We start from the raw sequence: 21,279 nt of genomic DNA on the forward strand, positions 1-21,279 counted from the left end.
TCGCGAAGTTTATTTTTGCGAATAAAACAGTTTAACCTTTCTGCAAAGAGTTATTTTCGCCAATCTAGTATTCCTTTTTTACAATTTTAATTTATTTTACGCCTGTTGAGATAAGGTCGCCTTAACTAAACTGGCACATGACACAGAGGTTGACTATTACTTTAATCAATACAAACGATTAAAATCATACGTTTTGTAGTTGGTTTTAGGAAAATTCGAATTCGCATTTCCGAGAATTTTCGAGCAGACAAATTTTAATAGAAATGGTTAAAGTCTGCTTAGGCATGCAGTCCATCATTCAAAACACAATTTAAATAACTTTTTGCAACATTTCTTTTCACCACTTCCTTATATTAATATTATATGTACATAATATATTATACCCTGTTATATATTTATATACCCAAAATTCTACTTACAAAAATTATTGCAACTGAAACTTATGCAAATACACTTTTCACCAAACCTCAAAAAATCGTGAAGGTAAAAGAATTTTCATACAGGTCGCAAAATCACAGGATCTGGAGGAGCTAAATTTCCCATTGTATGGGGCTCCGCGCAATTTTTATTGATAAGAACCTCTATATGATGGCACCTGGTTATAGTCTAGTCTTTTTAGAGCCTATACGAAATGCATACACACTTTGCAATTATTTTCATTAATTTCATTTCTCAACATCTTCGACAAGTTTCAAATCTTGAGAATCATTCTCAAATTGACTTGATATCAAGGTAGAAGCTTCAGCAACAACTTGTCGCAGTTCATGAGAATCTAAATCATTTATCAGCAGTAGCACTGCTTTTAAAGTATTTGATTCGTTTTCATTGGAAACAGTTGCTAGGTTACCGGTCGATGGATTTGCATCGTCAGCATCCTGATTAGCATCGTCGTCATCCTGATTAGCATCAATCGAACAACTCACTCCTAAACTTAAATCGAGTTCTGTCGCGTTATGCTCAATGCATGGAATCTCATCATTCTCTGAAATAGATGGTTTCTCTTCATCATTGGAATTTAACAAGCTGATTTGCCGCAGCACATCGTCTGGTGATAACGTGTGATTTAAATCAAGTTCATCGAAAGTTGGTAGTGTTAGATCGTCCTCAAAGAGTTCACCTTTGTCCATAGCTAACCGTAGTTCATCTTCAGTCACCTCAATATTATCTATTTTCGATAAAGACGGCAAGTTTCTCAAGATTGTCTCTCTGTAATTTAATGATGTCTTTACGCAGGGATTGTCTTCAAGCCAGATAGCTTTTAACCGTGTTAAATTTTTAAGATATGTAATTTCTTTCATAGTTTGAATTTGATTTTTACGTAAATACAGTTCCTTTAGTTTTGGGCAAAATGATAAATCTTTTAACGTTAAAACGTTGTTCACGCTTAGGTTTAAGACTTCTAGATTTACCATTTGTCGTACGATAGATATATCTGAAATATTGCTCCCCCAGCAATTCAAGTTTTTAACGTGAGCTAAACATGACGCATGAGATCTCCCAAGTGACTGCTTCTCTGTGAGAGACATTCTATAATTTAAAAAAAAAACATGAAAAATTAATGCACGACTTTTTAGCAGGCATTATATTTTCGTGCGAAACAGTTTCTTTATTAACACAATATAATAAACACCATTATACTTATTAAATCCTTAATGGAAATGTGCATTTATCTTTTTTAAACAATTCGTAAAAATATATGTTCCACCAAAGTTGAAGTTGTTGAAAATAATTAGTACAACTTTTAATGTATTTTACATCTCAGTTACTTTTTGTAATTATTTCCAGAAACAGTTTTTCTTGTGACCACTTTACTTAAAATATTTGAAAGACAAAATTAAAAAAAAGTTTCTGCATTCTACACAGTACATGACCTAAGAAGTCTTTTAATTCACCTTTATAATATCTATGCATTGATAAAGTTTGAATGTACATCCCTTAACAGGTCTAAAATTACTGATGACAGAAAATGTCACAATTTGCTTTTACTTAAATATGACATCATAATTTATGCCGCATAAATAAATATAAAGTTCTTTAAATGTGAATATCTTAGAACAAAAAGTGCTTTTTAGGAAATTTAAGAAGATTTGTTAACTAACTTTTTAAGCTCTAAAGTTTAACATCATTTTATACCTCGGTTTCCCTTTTAAATTATTGATTTATAAAACTTTTATTATATATATTAAAGTTGCTGTAACTTTGTTTCCTGTTTTTTTAAAAAGGAACAGTTCATATCAGTAAGACTACTTGTTAACAGTCAACAACCTTATTTTCATCTTCTTTCCTAATATATGTTAGTTTTTTTTTCAAAATTCCCAGCGCAGAGAAAAAAACGAGCTTCAAAAAAGATGGTTACATAATATTAGTAGAACTGGTCCCTTGCCTAAGGATTCAGGATTTTATATATGTTCAACGCACTTTGAGCCAAACTGCTTTAAAAAAGTTCCTTCAGGCAATTACCTGATTTGCGTAAATCATTTGTTTTTGTATGTATCAACAAAACACTTTCTTATTTGTTTATCAAAATAAAAAGATACAAGCTCGGTATAAACTTCGTGTTGGTAACCAACAATTACATACCAAGCCAATAAAAATTATATTTTACACAATGATAATTCTTTCTTTAAACATTAATGATTTCCTATTAACTTCGTCTCGTTGATTCATTTTTTTTTCAAACTTACTTTGACTTTTAAGTTCAAAAATGATGCACCTCACAACAAGTAAATGTTTTCTTCGTCGCATGCATGCCTTGACAGACGGGGGTAATGACAACAATTCGGAAATATCTATCGGCTGTATAGTATTTATTTCGGATTGCCCATAAAGCACACGAGGGTATGTTTTTTTTAACATCTTTTTATAATCGATTGTGTACCCATCAAATCTATAATACATGTTTTTCCCAAAATAGGAAATTTAAAATTTACCCCCTGTTCACGTAAACTCATTAAGAGCACATCTCACTATTGTATTTCTTCATTAGAACGCATCTTCGTATTCCATTTTTTTAATCCCTTCATCATTGTTGCTTTCCGGGCCTTCTACATTAAATTTCAAATGAATGAATGAATGAATGAATGAATGAATGAATGAAATAAACATATATACTAGGAGATGAATACATTATTGATTAAAAATTATGCCCTGGTAAACCCCGGAAACTGCCAAAGTTAGCAGAGCTCGAAGTATGACCGCCACCGTGGACAATACAAAACACACAACTTGACACAACAACACAGACCACACTACAAAACAAGACAGACAAGCGAAAAAATGTGAAAAATATTGCAACTGCAAATCCCAAGAACAAAAGTGGTGTGAAAGTGATTGTGAACAATAGTAATTTTAGGTATATATAAATTTAACATAATTAGACAAGAAGGTATGCTTTATTAGGGATTTAAGTCTATGAAATTTCAGGTAAGGCATTTTGATAACTAGATCATGATAGGACACTTTGATGCCTAATGGATTTCAAACCAAATGCAAAAGTACGAACAGCACGCGAATTTATAAGGCCTAGGCTGTTTGCACGAGTATTATGAGAGTGAGAGAAGTCAATTGAAAAGGTACCAATCAGAGGAACAGGTAGATTGTTGTGAAATAAATTATAAATAAATAATACATTTTGCAGTTTCACAGTATCTGTGAATTTATAATATTGGTTTGCATTTGTTCTATGGTTGGTAAAATTCGTAAGATGTAAAGCACAATTTTGAAGGACAGTGATTCGGTTCACTTGTAAACTTATGGACTGACCCCAGACTTGGGAGCAATAATTTAGATTTGAGTGGAAAAGAGCATTATAAACTGACAGGAGAACATCCATCGGCACATAATGTCTTTTTTTTGCAATGATTCCATTAACCTTTTTCAGTTTGGTTGCAATTGAATTAATCTGGGACTTCCATCCTAAGTTAGAATCAAGCAGTACGCCAAAATATTTTATAGTTCCACTAGGAAAAACCTTTTGACCACCAAAAGAAAGCTTAACTTCACAGTTAATGGGTTTAGAGGAATGTCTAAAGAGTATATATTCCGTTTTACTAGCATTAAGAGATATTTTGTTAGCACTGAGCCAGTGCCAGAGGAATCTAAGATAAAGAGTGACTTTTTTGACGAGGGATTTCAATGAGGGATTAAAATGCAGCAAGTTTGTATCGTCAGCAAAGTGATGAACTAGGGAAAATTTTATTGCTTCGTGTAAGTCATTAATATAGAGCAAGAAAAGAAGTGGGCCAAGTACAGATCCTTGAGGAACACCATGTTTCATAAATACTTTATTTGAGAAAATACCTTTAATGGAGACAAACGAGTGTGTTTCCCAGCATAGGTTGCTGGTTTGTGATATTATCTAAGAGTGTTAAAGAAGTTAAGGGAAAGTACTGGCCCCGTCGTAAAGTCTGGAAGCAGAAGGAAGAGATTGTAGCAAGACAATTTAGTGCAAAAGTTCAGCAGTTAGCCCACAATGGTCAATGTTGAAAGTACTTGGATTACTTTGAAGAATTGTCTTCTAGCAGCTTCTGATGATACCTGTGGGTGGACGAAAGGACCAGCTAGACATAGACAGACCTGGTGGTGGAATAATAAGGTTGACCAGTGTATAAAGGAAAAGAGGAAACTTTGGAAAGAGTGGAAGTCAGGTGGTAGTAAAAATATTTACTTAGAAGCTAAGCGTCGTGCTCGTACAGCAGTGTATAAGGCAAAATCAGAAGCAGAGAGAAACAGATTTGCAGATGTGTCAAGAAGAAAGACCAGCGCAATGAGGTATTCAAGATAGCAAAGCAAATGAAGAAGACTAATCAAGATGTTGTAGGAGAGAAGTGTATACGTAATGATGAAGGTGTTTTAGCTAGCACAGAGGAGGAGAAAAGGGTAGCTTGGAAGAATTATTATCCGAGGTTGCTTAACACTGAGTTTGATTGGGATGAGGATAATTTGTCTGATGATGATGTTGTAGAAGGGCCAGCTATGCAGATCAAGACAGAATGGGAAGTGGAGGCTATTAGGAAATTGAACATTGGCAAGAGCTATTCCGAGTAAGTGGGAGTCGAGTGTAATGGTGAATTGTTTCAAGGGCAAGGGTGATGCATTAGAAAGAGGTAACTATAGAGGTTTGAAGTTGGTTGATCAAGTAATGAAAGTTATTGAAAGAGTGATTGATAAGTAACTTAGAGAAAGAATTGATATAGATAAGATGCAATTTGGTTTTGTTCCAGGGTGTGGCACTACAGATGCAATATTTTTACTCAGACAGCTTCAGGAAATGTATGTAGATTTAGAAAGGGCTTTTGATAGAGTGTCAAGTTTTTTGGTGGGCTATGAGAAAATTAGGTGTGGATGAGTGGCTATTTACGATGGTACAGTCTATGTACAGCAATGCTAGAAGTCGTGTCAGGATTAGCGATTCACTTAGGGATGAATTTAGTGTAAATGTGGGTGTACATCAGGGTTCTGTATGAGTATTAGTATTTACTTGCATAATATTGATGTTGAAGTCACCCATCAGTGTCAGTTTTTTTTTTTTTTTTTTCAAGCGAGATTTTTTCCAGGAGAGGCATTAAAATATTATTGTTGACGATCTCAACAGGCATTTTAGGACGTCTGTAGATACAACCTACAACAACATTTTTCGGTTTTTGAGAATGACTTCAATAAATTTAGATTCTACTTCGAGTGACCTATAGGCAAGCTATCTAGATCAACACGAGTGGTATAATTAAGACTGTTGGATACATAAAGTAACGCTACCCCCTTTTCTCCATCACATGGAGTGTGCTCAATTGTATAATTTGAAAGTGAAACATTACTTGGGATGATTTTATCTTGGAATTTTGTTTCAGTTATACCAATGATATCGAAAGCAAATTCAAGGTTTTGGAGGAGAGCTTTAAGCTCATCAAAATATACACACTAAGAGATGCTATATTCATGTGAAAAAAAGAAAGAGCTTTGTGTTCTCATGCTCTTATGTTGTCCAACTTTAATGATGTAAATTCGCCGTTGACACCCTCAACACCCATAGTTTCCTGTACAGTCTCGTAAAAGTTATTGAGATCATTCAAGCGGGACAAAAAAGATTTTAGTTTAGTATTTTTTGCAAAACTGGAATTTGAGAAGTCAGGAGGAGAGGAAGTACTCATGTTAGTAGAGTCATCACAGAAAACATTTCTAAGGGATTTTTGACAGGCCCAGTTAAATGGTGACTCTTGGAGCAGAATATATTCACTAGCTGTAATGCTGTTACATTTGGTATGAGACCATAATTTGCAGAGATCACAAAATACTGCAGTATGGTTGTCATTTACTGATTTTCCACACACACTGCAAGGGAAAGGGATTGCAAGGCACATTTTTCACACACAAACTAGACACCAAAATAAACAAAAACAAAATAATGTTAGCTAGACACAAAATAATGAATCTAGCTAAACTGTAAAAATTGTCAGGGGCGACTGGAAAAAATAAATGGAGCGTAAGTTATCAGCCAGAATGTTTTGGAGAGAAATTTACCTGTATTTGAGGAGCGTAGAACCAAGAAACCAGCGTTCTTAAGCAAATTAAAAAACAAGTTCTCCTTCACAATGCGAACGATAGCACAACTTAATCTGCCATCATGAACTTGTGAAAAGAAAATCATGAAGGTTTCGGCGCCAAAGTTTAAATCGGCTCATCAGTTATTAAAAAAAAGGAATGGGGGAAGTGTAGAAACTTATTTTAAAACGTGTATTCGCAAAACAGTCTTACGAAGTCCTGTTCATCAGTAATTTTGATAGGGTTATATCGTTTAGTTCAATACGGATCAGCACAGCAGAGCTTTTAAACCAAGTTTGCGAAATTTCGTCGTCTTTTTTTAGTCTGGGACCCATCCAGGCAAGTTTTTGAAAATATTGGCATAAAATTTAGATTCACGTATATCCCTTGTTTCAGTTTTTTTTCATTTTTAACAATTTCGTGACATCTTTTTCTGTTTGTAAATCGAATGATCGTCTTTTTCGGGGAAGTTTTTGAGTTGAGGCTGTGGCAAGCTTCAATTTCATGTTCGTCTAGATGAACACCAATCTCTGCAAAAAGTAGCAATAACAGTTTCTTCAAGATTCTCTTGAGGAATGCTATCCGGAATACCTGATATCTCGAGATTGATGTGGCGAGTGTATTGGTCTTGAGCAGCCAGTCCTGCAGTGACAGATTCGACTTTGTTTTCTAGGATATTGATCTTATCTTGCATGTTTTTATTTTGCTTGGTAAGATTTTTGATAATGACATTTCTTATTACAAGAATGTCGTTAGCGATGGATCCTAGCTTGCTGTCAATGCTTTCTTTCAACGCATCTTCAAGGTTTTTTTAGATCTTTGACAGTAATGTTTCTTCTTTTAGCCATTGTAATCAGCAAATACAAGTTGTAAGTTAAATAATATTATTATAAACGCCAATGAGTTTTTCCTGCTTCAAAAATTTACATTGACGGTGTAGAAGCGAACTTGGTGCAGAAAATCAGGAGCACGACCATTCAGGTCAGCGACAAATGTTGTTTTTTGGATGAAACAAACGTATTCAAGGATGCATAAAATATTTCAGATGGAGAGCGAGATGTTTTTTTCACAAAAGATTGTGTTAAAAGTTTATTGTAAAGAGCTTGGTGAGAATCTTTTTATCATGTTGTGCGTATGGAAAATCTATTTCCTATTTTATCGGACTTTCAATTAAACAATTTCAATTAATTGAAGACAGAAGGATGTTAAAAATAAAAAATGGATATCACTTCAGTCATGGTTATAAATATGAAAGACTTTATATTTGGCAAAATTATTTGTACTTTCGAAGTAGTCGTCAGGAATTTCATTATTATCTTTGCATCACAAACTTTCAGAGAATAAACTCATAGGTCTACAGTGACCACCTCATTTACACCAATTATTGTTTCCAATTCGATTGCCTAGTTTTTGTATAGCTTCGTCTTCATGGTTTGAACTTAAAAAATTATCTTGCTCTTCCAACGACATTTTAGGCTCAAAACTAAATGGCTTTAGAGCTGAAATGTGTGGAACACTGTTTCAGACATATTCTTCATCACTGGACAAGAAACAATGATGCATTTATTTGTTTCTTTTTTGAAAGTCTGTTGCATTATAAGCACCAACATAGGACCTCGTCTAGCTAGCGCAATGTTTTGAACTATAAAACGTCATATTCAAATAAGAGCCCAGTCTTTTTTATTATGACGCGCTATTTTCAAAAACGAAGTTTTTACGGAGATGAACAGGGCATATAGGTATTTAGAGATAAATTCTTGTGTTTTTGTGTTATTTTTCTGATTTTATAAGTTCAAATACAAATAAGTAGTCGAAAAAAAAAATCACACTTTTGAGGTTTACTTCCCCTTTAACTTTAGCAACAAAAGTTTTAAGATGTTATAATTTGTGAGGTTTTCAATTATATATACTCTATGTAACCTAAATCTATACAACCAAAACTGTTTTTTAACTCAAACATTTTATATATAGGGGGTGATTTAACTTTTTTTAAAGGATATTCTAAATAAAGTTTTTAAAACAACTGACCAAACTAGAAGCCCAGAATGTTTAAAAAATATTTTTAAAATGTCAGTAAATATTGTTTGTATGGTACCCAACATGTGTCATCATACTCTAGTCCAAAGCAATGCTTAGAACTTTACACTACGTCTCTATGCTGCAAAGAGACAGAGTTAAAACACTAAAGTCACCACTTTTATCACAACAAGAATGTACCGGATGTGATATCATCAATGCGGAAAACATTTGTTGGCTTGTGCAACAGACGAATAGTGTCAGAAAATCTAGAGACATAAATTTATTTTAATATCACTTTGAACAGGCAAAATTGGTAGCAAACATTGGAATCTTGTCTTAGCTTAGCTTAAGGGCAGCATTCATAATCAAATTGCCATCGGAAATGTCGATTTGACTTTTGTTTCTCACGCCCACCCACGCAAGAAATAACAATCAGTGGCAACCATAAAACACATATATAATTTAAAGTTTAAACCCAGTATCATTCATCGTTGCTAGTCTCTTATTTGCAATTTTTTGATTGCCTGGATGTTTGGTCCACTAAACAATACAAACCTGGGATGTAATAATGAAAATAATACTGAGATGCGTAACAAAAGTCTCTCCCCAAACTTATTAACACTTAGATTTTTTCAGATCCCCCCTCCCTCTTTCATTAAAATCCCCCTCCCCCATCAGGTCACATGCATTAAAGCAGTACATAATTGCAAAAAGAACAATTTTAACCATAACCAGCAGCCTTAGTTAACTTACCTTTTTTGAGGATATCTAATTAAGCTTCTTTTAAACAAAGGCTTAGATGCAAACAAATGTCAGATCAAATCCCTAAAATTCAAATCCACCTCACAGCAAACCCCAAATTACAATCAACCAATGAGCACAAAGTGGGCGTGGTCACATGTTAGCATATACTGACCAAATTCCATGAATGTCTTAATTCTGTGATTTCACCTTTCTCTGTAACTTTCTCTTTTTACTGACAACAACGGCTGGCAATGGCATGATATCCTGGGCCTTACGTTCATGATATGCCATATTACCATTTTTACCAGCACCATAACTTGTACACTACACACAGACAGCCCAAACATCGCTGGTATAGATCACACATGGCAAGATTTTTGCGCGATGGGGTTATGACCTTTTAATCTATTGTTATCTTTGTAATCATTCATTAAATACCAAACAAACCTATATTATTATAATGTAAAATATGCACATCTATCTATCTATCTATCTATCTATCTACTTTATACATCTATCTATCTATCTACTAGACGGGCCAGAGAATCATCATTCTCGGCTTAACGTCCGTTCTCCATGCTAGCATGGGTTGGACCAATATAACCAACATTGAAAATCAACTTTGAAATCTTTCTGTCTCTCAGACTGGCTTTACACATCCACCTAACCATTCTCATATCATTCCTTTCTAAACGGTCAAGATCTTCCTGCTTAACTGCCCATGTCTCACTACCGTACAACATAACACTTCTTACACAGGCCTCATACAACCAACATTTTACCTCAATTGACAAGACTTTGCTAGTCAACAAAGGAAGTAACTCTCTGAACTTTTTCCAAGCAGAACCTATCCTGCAAGTAACACTATTTTTAAGAAAAAGAATTTATTACTATCTGTGCTCTCCTCCACATATCCCCTTTGGTAATTCGCGTCAGGAAGTTTTCCTAATGTCACGTCTGTTTTTTGAGCATCAAAAAAGGTACATGACGATGTTTCAAGGAGCTATAGCTCCCCCTGTGACAAGTCCCCAAGTATTGCAACCATTTTAATCACAAAATAGGCTTTAGAATAATTTCAGTGGATCTCACATGGGAAAAAAAAACATTATGGAATTAAGACGCAAATCATGAAAACAGAACGTTTTGACGGTTTCTTTTTCGCTCTGCCCTGTCCTAACGCCCGCCTTGTTTGGCATTTTTGCAAAGTTGTTTTTAGGGATAGCTTATAGTCAAAACCATGAAGTTATGTGGCGAGCAGAGTTGCCAGATTGTCGCTAGAGCTGTTGTTTAGATAATCACGTAATTAGGATTGTATACGCCACCCTTTTAAATATTTTATACAAAAACTAATTATATTTGTTCAGGAGACTGAAGCCATTCTCGCTTAAAACAAAAGATTTTCTGATATTGATCACGTGAGCAAAGCACAATAGAATTGACCAATCAAAAAATGTGGTCAGATTTCTGGCCACAGAAAAATTGTTGGATGTAATTTCTTCACCTCAACTATTTCGATTTCCTGGTGATAAGAAAAACGAAGTGTCTGCTGCACTGGTACCGGAATCGTACATCGAAAAACTACTGAACCGGTACTGGATTTCTCCGGGTCACAGCTAATGAACCGGCAGAGGATTTTCAGCAAACTTCCTAGTTTTTTGTGTAAAATTTTATTTTGACAACGAAGACGATAAAATAAGTATTATTTTTCATACTCTGAAAAAAATCAACTTAAAGAGGTTCTTGCGAAATACATGTTTAATCCCTTGACCGTTTGGAACGTTTCAATAGAATGATTCGTTTCAAAGAAGCAAAAACCTGATTTCTATTTCGTGGATACAAACCCTTGCATATTAAATAAGTAAGAGCCTAGATAACAAGACGCTTGTATCGCTGCGAACAGAGCTTCTCACAATTTTAGAGTTCCAAACTCCAGTCAAGTTTAAACAAGCAAAAATTCCGTTATGTTTATACCTTTTAACCAATTGTTGTTTGCAAACTTATATTTTTTTATTATATTCATTTTTTACTCGATTGATTGCTAAAACAACGAACTTTGTAGATTGTTTTTTCGCAAAAAAGAAACAGTAGTAATCGCTGCATAAAACACGTTATTTTCCCTTACTTTATTTTGATAATCCTCGTCCGAAAAGGCAACAAAGAAAGCTAGGAATTAAGTTAAGATCCTGTACTGGTGCACTAGATTTACAAATACGGGGTCTGGTAGTAAAGTTTCATTACTGGTGCAGCAGTTCTTAAATCTAGGAATCCGGTACCGGTTCAGTAGTTTTTCGATGTACGATTCCGGTACCGGAGCAGCAGACACTTTGTAAAAAAAATTATGCTGCGTCTCCTGGCTATAGTGTTTCAACCCTTTTGGCACCTGCTTTGCACAAAGGTAGAGCTGAAGGCAATCAGCCCCATTCTCACCCCCTGCTTATTTATAAAGAATAAGAATAGAAGAAGCTCTACCTGTTAGCTAGCTGGGGGACTGGCTGGCTAATATTTTTCCCTTCTTAGTCACTTTACATTAGCTAGCTATATCAACAAAGAGAGCATAACATTTTATACCTAAACCTATTACACATATTATTATCTGATTAAAAGACGTTGTGCTGTAGCTAGATATAAATTAAAACGAAGAAAGTTTTTACCTTTGCTTAGGTGTTCGCCTCTCTTGTCTTTCCCCACTTCTGTTTAACTTTTTTGTGTCCATATACTAACTTCTGTGTACTGTTTACATAGAAAAGTAAACATACGGCAAAGATCATAGCCCAATTCGACCTCAGGACCCTTTTTTGAATGCACTTTTTTTCTGGTCCACATACAACCTTGTTCCCAGGACATTGGGACAGGGCTAGCTGTTGAGGAACTAATCATTCAAAAGCAGTAACTGCTTTTCGCGTCTAAATTGCACGAATTATACCAATTGGCTCTATTTCCCAGTCCCTGATTATTTATGGAGAATAAGCAGAAGATATATTAGTTAACATTTTCAGTTCTCGCAACTTTTGTGTCGCTCTTTTTTGTTGTGTTGACAAGTTCATTTAATATTTGCTTTTGTTTTGTTTGTTTCAATATGAATATTTAATTTTAAGAATGCTGATTCTAAAATTACATTTTTTCGTTGTTAACGTTAAAACAGATTTAAAGTGTTTAAAAATGTGGTTGCTTCGAATTTGTTCCTGATATAAAAAAAGAAGAAAAAACAAAATGTAGTAGTAAATAGTGATTTGTTATTATTAATATTTTTTTCAATTTGCGCATGGTCTGCCATTTTTTAAATGTAGTGTTTTTACGTAGTATTTTCCTGCGAATAAAATGTTAGCGTAACTTTACCAGCGATTCGCATCTCTGCGCTGTGCAAGTTTTTTAATTCATACACTCAACTGTCCAACTGGGCAATCAGGAAGACTGAAGTTCTTATGCGTTTACGGAGAAGAATCATGTTATGCCATCACGTTCGCTTTTTGATGAGAACACAGGATTTGGATCTCCCGGTACTGTTAGGCGAACATTCCACCACTAGATTGCCAGTGCTGGTATACTGTAACACTTAAATTTTTAGTCCAGTTAGCAAAGACAGATATGTTTCTACTTTAATTCGCACACTATCTGTAATATTGATTTTGCAAAGACTTGAAAAGGTCGGCCTTGTCCTCTGACTTAAATGACATATTTGCATTGGTATCCGGAGATTCGCTTTCTCTTATATTGGAAAAGAAATAATCTCACTTTCAAGGGAAATCTAAAAGCTCATTAAATTACATCTGTTGAATAATAACGGAGTGAGTTTAATAAAAAATACCTAGTCTTTAAGAAACATTGTGTTTAAAAGAAGTGTATCTAACGAAACATTAGCTAGAGGAACTGTACAATAAATTTACAACAGAATTTCTGTAATAAAAACTCTCATCGGTGCAGTTTCGCTGACTTAATAGATAGATATTTAATTCGTTGATAATATAATTATGCAAGGAAGGCAAAACTTAATACAACATTTATAAAACATCCAGCAACAGCGCTAAATGACTTCATTATTGAAAAATCATATCATTCCTTTCTACTAACTGGGACCGACTTTTATTTATCCTCTCATTTATTTGTTTATTATATTTGTTTGTTTGTTTATTTTATTTATTTATTTTTTTGACTTTTTGTGTATGTATTTATTATCTGTAACATGGTCTTGAGATATAAGTGAGACAAAAGTCTTTTGAAAGCAGGCAACATCACAAGTTTTAACTTTTATATTTTTTGTTAGTTTCACAATTAATATGACCGAAGATGGAGTTTACTGAGAGTCGAGTTGTAACATTTATTCGAGCACTTCATTGGTCAAGATTACGAATCGTACTCGCCTTTCTTTTGTTCTCTTTGTTCGTTCTTCAAGTCACGTGTACTGCTTCAAATGTCTGGTTGAAACAACATGATGTGCACACTCAAGGAATATGGAAAGTTTGTACGCAAACAAAATATGGCATGAAATGTAGTGATTATGTCGTAGTGCCTGGTATGAACATTTTGTTGTTGTTTTTTTTGATTTTATACCCGACAAGTTTCAAGTTGTTTCATTGTATTAGCCAAATGAGGTCATTTACAAAAAGGTTTTACACCTCCTAAGAAAATACGCAGGAAGTCTTTTCTTTATTTAAGGTTGTAATCCTAAGACCCTGTAGCTAAACAAAAGATTTGGAATTATAGGTCATCCGCCATTCCCTCTCGTGGGCTTTGAATTTCCAGCTAAATTCGGATACAAATAAACTTTATTTTAAAACGTGACTATATTTTTAAAGAACGAAATCTAAAACTAACATGTGCGAGAATATAAATACATAATAAGAGCAGCTAGAGGACTGGGGAAGATATAAACAAATATGGTAACCACATCCTCCCCCCTAGCTGCCTAAATATCTTATATATAACAAATACGTGATAAACTATAAAAGTGTCAACAAATGTATAACATAATGTCTTTATGTTTCTTATTTAAATGTTCGTTATGATATCATTTTCGTCAATGAATGTGATATTTACTTCTTCTTTCTTTTCAGCTTCGTCTTTCGCTAATTCAACAGGATAAAGTTTGTTTATCGGTCTTCTTATTGTATGTGTGTTTCCATTGAGAACATATCTAACGACAGCTCCCCGTTTCTTGCCGTCACGTGATGGTACGAACTCTTCAACGACTCCCATTTTCCAATTTTGTCTCGGTTGCTTTGCTTCCTCAATTAAAACAACATCGTTGATTCGAATAGAAGTTTCACCACGTGATTTGCCAACTCTGTGATATTCGCGTAACTCTGTCAAATATTCGCATTTCCATCGATTCCAATAGTGGTTTATGATACGTTGCAAATGATCATAACGTTGACACAAATCTTTTTCATTTTCATCGCTATCAATATGTGAGGCTTCCAAATTAATTTTTCTCCCAAATAATAAATGGTTAGGTGTTAATGGTTGCTCACCTATGTTTTCATACAAAAATGTCAGCGGTCTGTTATTAATAACTGCTTGAATTTCAGCTAGAACAGTCAGTAGTTCTTCATACGATAATCTGGTATTGTGTAAAGTCTTCTTTAAACAACGTTTAACGGATCTTACAAGTCTTTCGAACATCCCTCCCCACCAAGGAGCGGCTTCTAAATTAAAATGCCATTTAATTCCTCGATTTGACGAAAATCGTTGCGTATCTTCGGCAATGAATTGACTACCATTATCAGAAATAATTTCAGAGGGAATACCTCGTTCACTGAAAAATCGGCGAAGACTACGAATACAACCTGAAGACGAAGCATCAGGAACTAAATCCAAATGTAAAGCTCTGGTACTGGTACAAGTAAATAAGAACACCCAAGCTTTATACATACTTCCACCATGATAAACATTTCGAACATATAAAGGTCCGGCATAGTCGAGACCAGTATGTTTAAACGGATGATGATTGGATAGTCGTGATTTCGGTAATGCTGGTGAAACAGGATACGCATAAGATTTCCCTTCATAATAACGACATAAATAGCACTGTCGGATTAACTGCTTTATGTAATTTCGTGCTTTTGGAATCCAAAATTTCGATCTGATGGCATTAAGTGTTTCTTTCAAACCATTATGCAAAACTTGAACATGATAATGCAAAATGACTAGCCTAGTTAAAGGATTTTTTTTCGGTAAAAATATCGGAAACTTAGTATCAAAGTCTAAAGGAGCGTTTTCTAAGCGTCCCTTACAACGAATAATACCATCAATATTTTGAAATCGTAAATCTTTTTGTAACTGCTTGTAACTCGGAAGTTGAATTATATCTTTTTGCGCATATTTAATCCACAGTTTTTCTGCATGCAACTGCTCGTCCTTTGTAACAAATGTATGTAAAACCAATTCTTCCTTACGACGCTTTTTTCTGAGGTTTCCAACAAATCGTAAAACCAATGCGGTAATTCGCAATAAACGTGTGTAATTAGAATATCGTGCAATGTTCATAAAATTTAAATCAATTTCTTCTTCGGTGCTCTCCTCTGATTCGTCGTTACCAACAATTAAACAAGTCGAATCATCAACCTTGAAATTACTGAAATTAAAACTCGAAGCTGAGATGTTAGTGTCGCGCAAGAAATCAGGTCCTGAAAACCATAAGTTATTGTTCACCAACTCATATACCAAACAACCTCTCGACAAAATATCCGCAGGATTTGCCTTTGACTCCACATGAAACCAACTGTCCGGTGAAACTAAATCACGAATGATACCAACTCGCCGTTCGACAACCACCTCATACTTCTTATTAACATTTTTAATCCAATATAAAACAATAGACGAATCAATCCAACACCGTGTCACAGAAATATCATAAACCAAACTCAACTCATCACGAACATACTTCACCAGCTTCGCTAACATCACTGCACCATACAGCTCCAATCGAGGTATCGTGACCGGTTTAATTGGCGCGATTCTCGACTTAGACGTCACTAACTTCGTAAAAAAACTACCATCAGCATGTTCGAACCTCAAATAAACACACGCACCGTAACCTTTCAAAGAAGCATCAGAAAAACCATGCAATTGTACATCAACAATATTCCCGCCATCGTAACATCGTGGTACATTCAAATGTGAAAAACTTTTAAAATCATTGTACGTAACTCGCCACTCGTCCAAAACCTGTCCACTCAACTCGATGTCCCAACCAATTTTACCTACACAGGTTTTTTGAAACAATGTTTTTAATCGCATAACAATAGGGTTAATAAGACCAAGAGGGTCATAAATGGAAGCGGTAAATTTAATCAATTGTCGTTTTGTCGGTATGGCCTTCGCTAACGATAAAATGTCGTCGAATGTGAATAAGAGCGAATCTTTCTTTTTATCCCACAAAACACCAAGAACTTTGGTAACATGTCCGGTATGAGCAACATGGGGTTTGGTAACTAATTGTTCCAACTCTTCGGAATTCGAATGAAATTTATGCAGATTGAAATTTGCTTCAGCGAGACGTTGTTTACATTTCTGGTAAAAATCATGTGCTGCATTAACAGTAGCGCCACCGGAAGTTAGATCATCAACGTGAAGTGAACTCAATAACTTCTGTACAAACAAAGGATCAACATGATTAAACGATTCAGCATGCTTAATAAGAGTGGCACTAAGGAGGAATGGTGACGAACTTACACCAAACAATACTCTACTCAATCTATAAATACCAATTTCTGCAGTTTCAATGTTTTGTTCTGATAAATTATGTAAATCTTTAAACCAAATAAAACGAACAAAATCACGATCGGTTGGATGTAAACTAATTTGTAAAAATGCCTTCTCGATATCAGCAATGAAGGCTACTTTGTGAGATCGAAAGCGCAATAAAACGTTATATAAAGGCTCCGTTAAAGATGGTCCAGCATACAAACAATCATTTAATGAAGACAGTCCCACCGATTTTGAACTTGCATCGAATACCATGCGTACTTTGGTGCTTGGTTTATCATCACGAATGACTGGTCGGTGTGGTAAATAGTGAACTTGTCTTTTGGTACAATCGTCGTTGGTAACTCTTTCAATGATACCTTGTTCAAGCTGTTCTTTGAGGATACTGTTATAATTACGCAATAATTCGGGATTATTTTTCAATTTATGCCTCAATGATTCAAGTCTCTTTGAAGAAACACAATAATTATCAGGGAGCACATCGTGATCATCCTTAAAAGGCAGCCGCACCTCGTAACGTTTAGTCTGCGCGCTGAATTTAACATTTTCACAAAAATTTTCAACAGCTGGTTGTTCCTCGATACCAGCGTTTTCGAAGGACCAAAACTTTTCCAACTGATTATCCAACTTATCTTCGACAAACTCAGCCCCAATCTTCAATACGTTTGCTACCAAGACTGCACTTCTACTACCTTCACTCGACCCTATGCGTCCACTTACAATGTATCCAACCTTTGAATTTAAAGCAACTGGCCCATCCTCACCCCGAACTATACCACCATCAAAAAATTTCCAATAATTATCAGCACCCAACAAGACATCCACCTTCAAATCTCTATTATTACAGTTACTGTCAGCTAAACGTAAGTCTTTCAAGTGTTTATACTTCAAACAATCGTTAAAATTCTGTCCTGTTAAAGGATGACAAATATTTTTCACATAACAATCAACGTTGATTTTATCTCCATCTAAACCGATCACTGAAAACTGCACCCTATCTAAAGTTTCTTTGAACGAATGTTTACCAAAAATACGGATGCAAATCTCACGCTTACCAACAACCTTTAATTGCAATTTTTCACATAACTCGGGCGATATGTAACTTAATTGGGAACAGTTATCGAACAAAATTCTCGTGTTCTCAATTTTTGAAGGATCAGTAGTATTAACAACTTTAACTTTAGCGGTTTGCAACATAACGGAACTCGGAATGTCGAGCGAATTTGAACTTGTAACCAACGAAGTGGCACCAGCAACATTTTCTGGTTTTTCTTGTTCGGTTCCATCCTTATCTCTACGACCTTGGTCAACGTCCCTTTTCTTATCACAAATAGCAACATGGTGTCTACCCGAACACTTTAAACAACTAATCTTAGAATAACAAGACTTGGCTAAATGTCCACCTTTCAAACAAACAAAACATCTCTTCTTGTCACGTAACACGTTTTTCCTTGCGTCGAAATTAGTGATTATTCGGCATTGCTGTGATTTATGCGATTTGTCACAAAATATGCATCTATAATTATTCTGATTATTCTGATGATTGCGATAATTATGCTGATTGTTCTGATACTGATTGTGCGGAAGATCACGGTTCGATTGATGTGAATAGTGAACTGGTAATGCCGATGATGAAAACGGGTTGTTATCGTGTGGCTGTTGTAAAGAATATGCAGATTTCTCACGAACTTCGATCTCCGATTTTAACGCTCTTAAAACTAACTTCATATCCCAGCAATCTTTGTCGTTAAATTGACGACTAATAATTAAATTAAGCTCTTCTGGAAGTTTCGACATAAGTACCGGTATTAATAGCGGACCATAATTTTCAGACGTGACATCTAAATTTTCCAGACTTCTCACTTGTGTCTCAACGTTGTCAAATACATTACGCAATGTTTCTATGTTAGTTAAGTTATTCGCCTGTTCAAGTTTCAGTAATTTTTTCATATGTGCTGAAATAAGTAACTGTTTATTATTATATCTCTCTTTCAGTAAATCAACGACGGTTTTATAATTTTCATTGCTAAGTCTAAACCCAGCGATACAACTTGCAGCGGGACCTTCTACTAGATTTTTTAAATAGGTCATTTTTTGAACGTCGGAAATATCGTCATTAGTGTGTACGGCACATTCAAAGCTATCCCAGAAAGTCGACCAGTTTTCCGGATGCCCATCAAAGGGCTGTAAATGTAAGCGAGGCAATTTTATTAGTTTACTGTGGCTGAAAGTGCTTCCTGCTTCTGAAAAATCCTTTTTGGCTGATCGTTTTTCTAAAAATGATTCAAACAGACGAAGTTTATCCTTTAACATCATCATTTCCTCCGTACTAGAATCTTCTTCCTTGTCGATATCATCCTGCTCTGTCAAGCAATCCATAATCGACTCGTTTAGTTCAGCAACTTTCGCTATTTTTTCCATCAAAGTATCACGGATCGACTCAATTTGACGAACATCTGCAACATTATCGGTATATGACGAAATAATTGTCTCTCCCCTTGTAATTAATTTGTTTGCAGTTCTAACAACAGACTTTCTAACTTTGTTGTACTTCGCGAAATCACCCATTTTTAAAATCAAAACAACACCAAACTTTAAACCAAACCAATAAAAATAAGACAACTAAAAACCACTAAATAAAACCATAGATACATAAGCAAAGTATCTCTCCGAGGGCTCCAATGAATTTCCAGCTAAATTCGGATACAAATAAACTTTATTTTAAAACGTGACTATATTTTTAAAGAACGAAATCTAAAACTAACATGTGCGAGAATATAAATACATAATAAGAGCAGCTAGAGGACTGGGGAAGATATAAACAAATATGGTAACCACAGGCTTATTTAAATTATTCACAAGTCTCTTCGCACAGTTTCTTGAAGCTTGGAAAAATTTCAAGCAGCAGTCTGGCATTTCCCAACATTTAAAAAAGGTAAAAATGGTAGCGTATTTTAGACTGCGATTGGTTGTTAAAAACGACGGCTTTTTAAGTTTAAAGTTACCGTCCGGAAATACAACAACCGCCAAAATACACCCAACCGCGACTGGGAAAACTTTTAATTTAAATGCACAGGAACTGGACCCTGTGCCCAGGAACGTTTCCTCCTTAAAAAGAGAAATCGGAAAAAGTTGTTATAAGGCTGTTATAGAAAAAATCGACAGCCTTCTATATATGATTCTCTTCTTCTTAGGTTATTTTACTCCCATTCGTGTATTGATGATAATTTCAATATTTATGAATGTGTTTACGTGGGCATATTTCGTGTATATGCTAAGACACAAAGACAATCCAGCGTTTATAATCACAATTCTGCAGGCTACTACAGGTACGTGCAAAATTTGCTGTTGACAACGCTTGTTCATGTACCGCATAGGGAATTATCATGATCCATAGTCCCAGTGTGTGTTTTTGGCCTGAATCCTGAGATTTTACAAACTCGTAGAGCAGTTTATATCAAGTGTTTAGGTGTCATTATCAGAATCTTTTAAAAACAGCTTAATGTTTATCGCAGTTTAGCGCTGAGTTTACACAATGCAAAACAACATAAATTTTCATCATTTTTTAGTCACTCAAAAGCTTGGACTAACTGTTCGTGTTTTACTTCTCAGGTGCTTTAATAATTTGTGGGCTTGGATTATTTGCTGACAAAAATATCAAAGTAGTTTCCTCTTCCGATATGTCGTTTGGATGGAGTTATATAGTTGGATGGTGTACAGTGTATATTATCGGCATTGTGGCGATCCTTGCGTTGTTTGATGGTCGAAAGAAAAAGTCCCCGTCCTCAAGCCGAACCTCATCCTTCCAATAAATGTAAAACAAACTCGGACAGAGTTGGTACATGTTTATAAATGAAATTTTACTAGCAGAAGATTTTTAATACTTTTAAATGTGATGGAACACTAGATGCACGCTATGACAGACGACACAATGAGGTTGGATGTTAGATAATTTGTACATAAAATATTATATGACAGAACAAATTCGATATTTTGTGTAGTTTCGTAAACGTAATATATTATGCATATATAAGTAAACAAAGACGTCCTGAGGGATGTAATAAAATGAAGTGCGATATCCTTTTAAATTGCCAGTGCAGGAACTCAAATGAAGCGCGCCTTTTCAAATTAGTTGTCCATGGGTATTAAGATTCATGCTAATCCAGTTTTAGTTCCAAGCCTTTCTGTTTGCCTTTAGAAGACAGAAATGAAATTTGCTCAAGAAAAAGAAAAAATGTCGATTTTTTTAGCAATTATTTAGGAAGTAGTCGTGAG

At 34.9% G+C, this 21,279-nt stretch overlaps 3 protein-coding genes across 3 annotated transcripts; 1 reads left to right on the top strand and 2 right to left on the bottom strand.

Moving 5' to 3' along the window:
* Positions 1 to 315: 315 nt before the first annotated feature.
* On the bottom strand, positions 316 to 12,104 carry LOC130623444 (cilia- and flagella-associated protein 410-like). The gene is made up of 2 exons (XM_057438932.1): positions 11,952 to 12,104; positions 316 to 1,527 (listed from the first exon to the last, which is right to left on the bottom strand). The coding sequence occupies exons 1-2, from the start codon at positions 12,011 to 12,013 to the stop codon at positions 666 to 668; spliced, it is 924 nt and encodes a 307-aa protein (XP_057294915.1). The 5' UTR covers positions 12,014 to 12,104; the 3' UTR covers positions 316 to 665.
* A 1,457-nt stretch (positions 12,105 to 13,561) lies between these two features.
* Positions 13,562 to 21,070, top strand: LOC130622979 (peripheral myelin protein 22-like). The gene is made up of 3 exons (XM_057438446.1): positions 13,562 to 13,810; positions 20,199 to 20,333; positions 20,617 to 21,070. The coding sequence occupies exons 1-3, from the start codon at positions 13,585 to 13,587 to the stop codon at positions 20,814 to 20,816; spliced, it is 561 nt and encodes a 186-aa protein (XP_057294429.1). The 5' UTR covers positions 13,562 to 13,584; the 3' UTR covers positions 20,817 to 21,070.
* Positions 14,063 to 19,717, bottom strand: LOC130622976 (uncharacterized). Its single transcript, XM_057438444.1, has 2 exons — positions 15,045 to 19,717; positions 14,063 to 14,942 (listed from the first exon to the last, which is right to left on the bottom strand). The coding sequence occupies exons 1-2, from the start codon at positions 19,570 to 19,572 to the stop codon at positions 14,287 to 14,289; spliced, it is 5,184 nt and encodes a 1,727-aa protein (XP_057294427.1). The 5' UTR covers positions 19,573 to 19,717; the 3' UTR covers positions 14,063 to 14,286.
* Positions 21,071 to 21,279: the final 209 nt, after the last annotated feature.

Source organism: Hydractinia symbiolongicarpus, chromosome 13 (genome assembly GCF_029227915.1).
Source record: "Hydractinia symbiolongicarpus strain clone_291-10 chromosome 13, HSymV2.1, whole genome shotgun sequence".
NCBI classification, from domain to species: Eukaryota; Metazoa; Cnidaria; class Hydrozoa; order Anthoathecata; family Hydractiniidae; genus Hydractinia; species Hydractinia symbiolongicarpus.

Bases quoted from the DNA above. Each gene is read 5' to 3' on its own strand.
- LOC130622976 (XM_057438444.1), bottom strand. From the start codon at position 19,572: ATGGGTGATTTCGCGAAGTACAACAAAGTTAGAAAGTCTGTTGTTAGA. The intron at 14,943-15,044 runs GTATTCCCTCTG...ATTTTAATTTAG, and splicing joins CCGATTTTTCAGTGAACGAG to AAGCCGCTCCTTGGTGGGGA.
- LOC130623444 (XM_057438932.1), bottom strand. From the start codon at position 12,013: ATGGACACAAAAAAGTTAAACAGAAGTGGGGAAAGACAAGAGAGGCGA. The intron at 1,528-11,951 runs GTAAAAACTTTC...TTTAAATTATAG, and splicing joins AGGCGAACACCTAAGCAAAG to AATGTCTCTCACAGAGAAGC.
- LOC130622979 (XM_057438446.1), top strand. From the start codon at position 13,585: ATGGAGTTTACTGAGAGTCGAGTTGTAACATTTATTCGAGCACTTCAT. The intron at 13,811-20,198 runs GTATGAACATTT...TCTTCTTCTTAG, and splicing joins TGATTATGTCGTAGTGCCTG to GTTATTTTACTCCCATTCGT. The intron at 20,334-20,616 runs GTACGTGCAAAA...TTTACTTCTCAG, and splicing joins AATTCTGCAGGCTACTACAG to GTGCTTTAATAATTTGTGGG.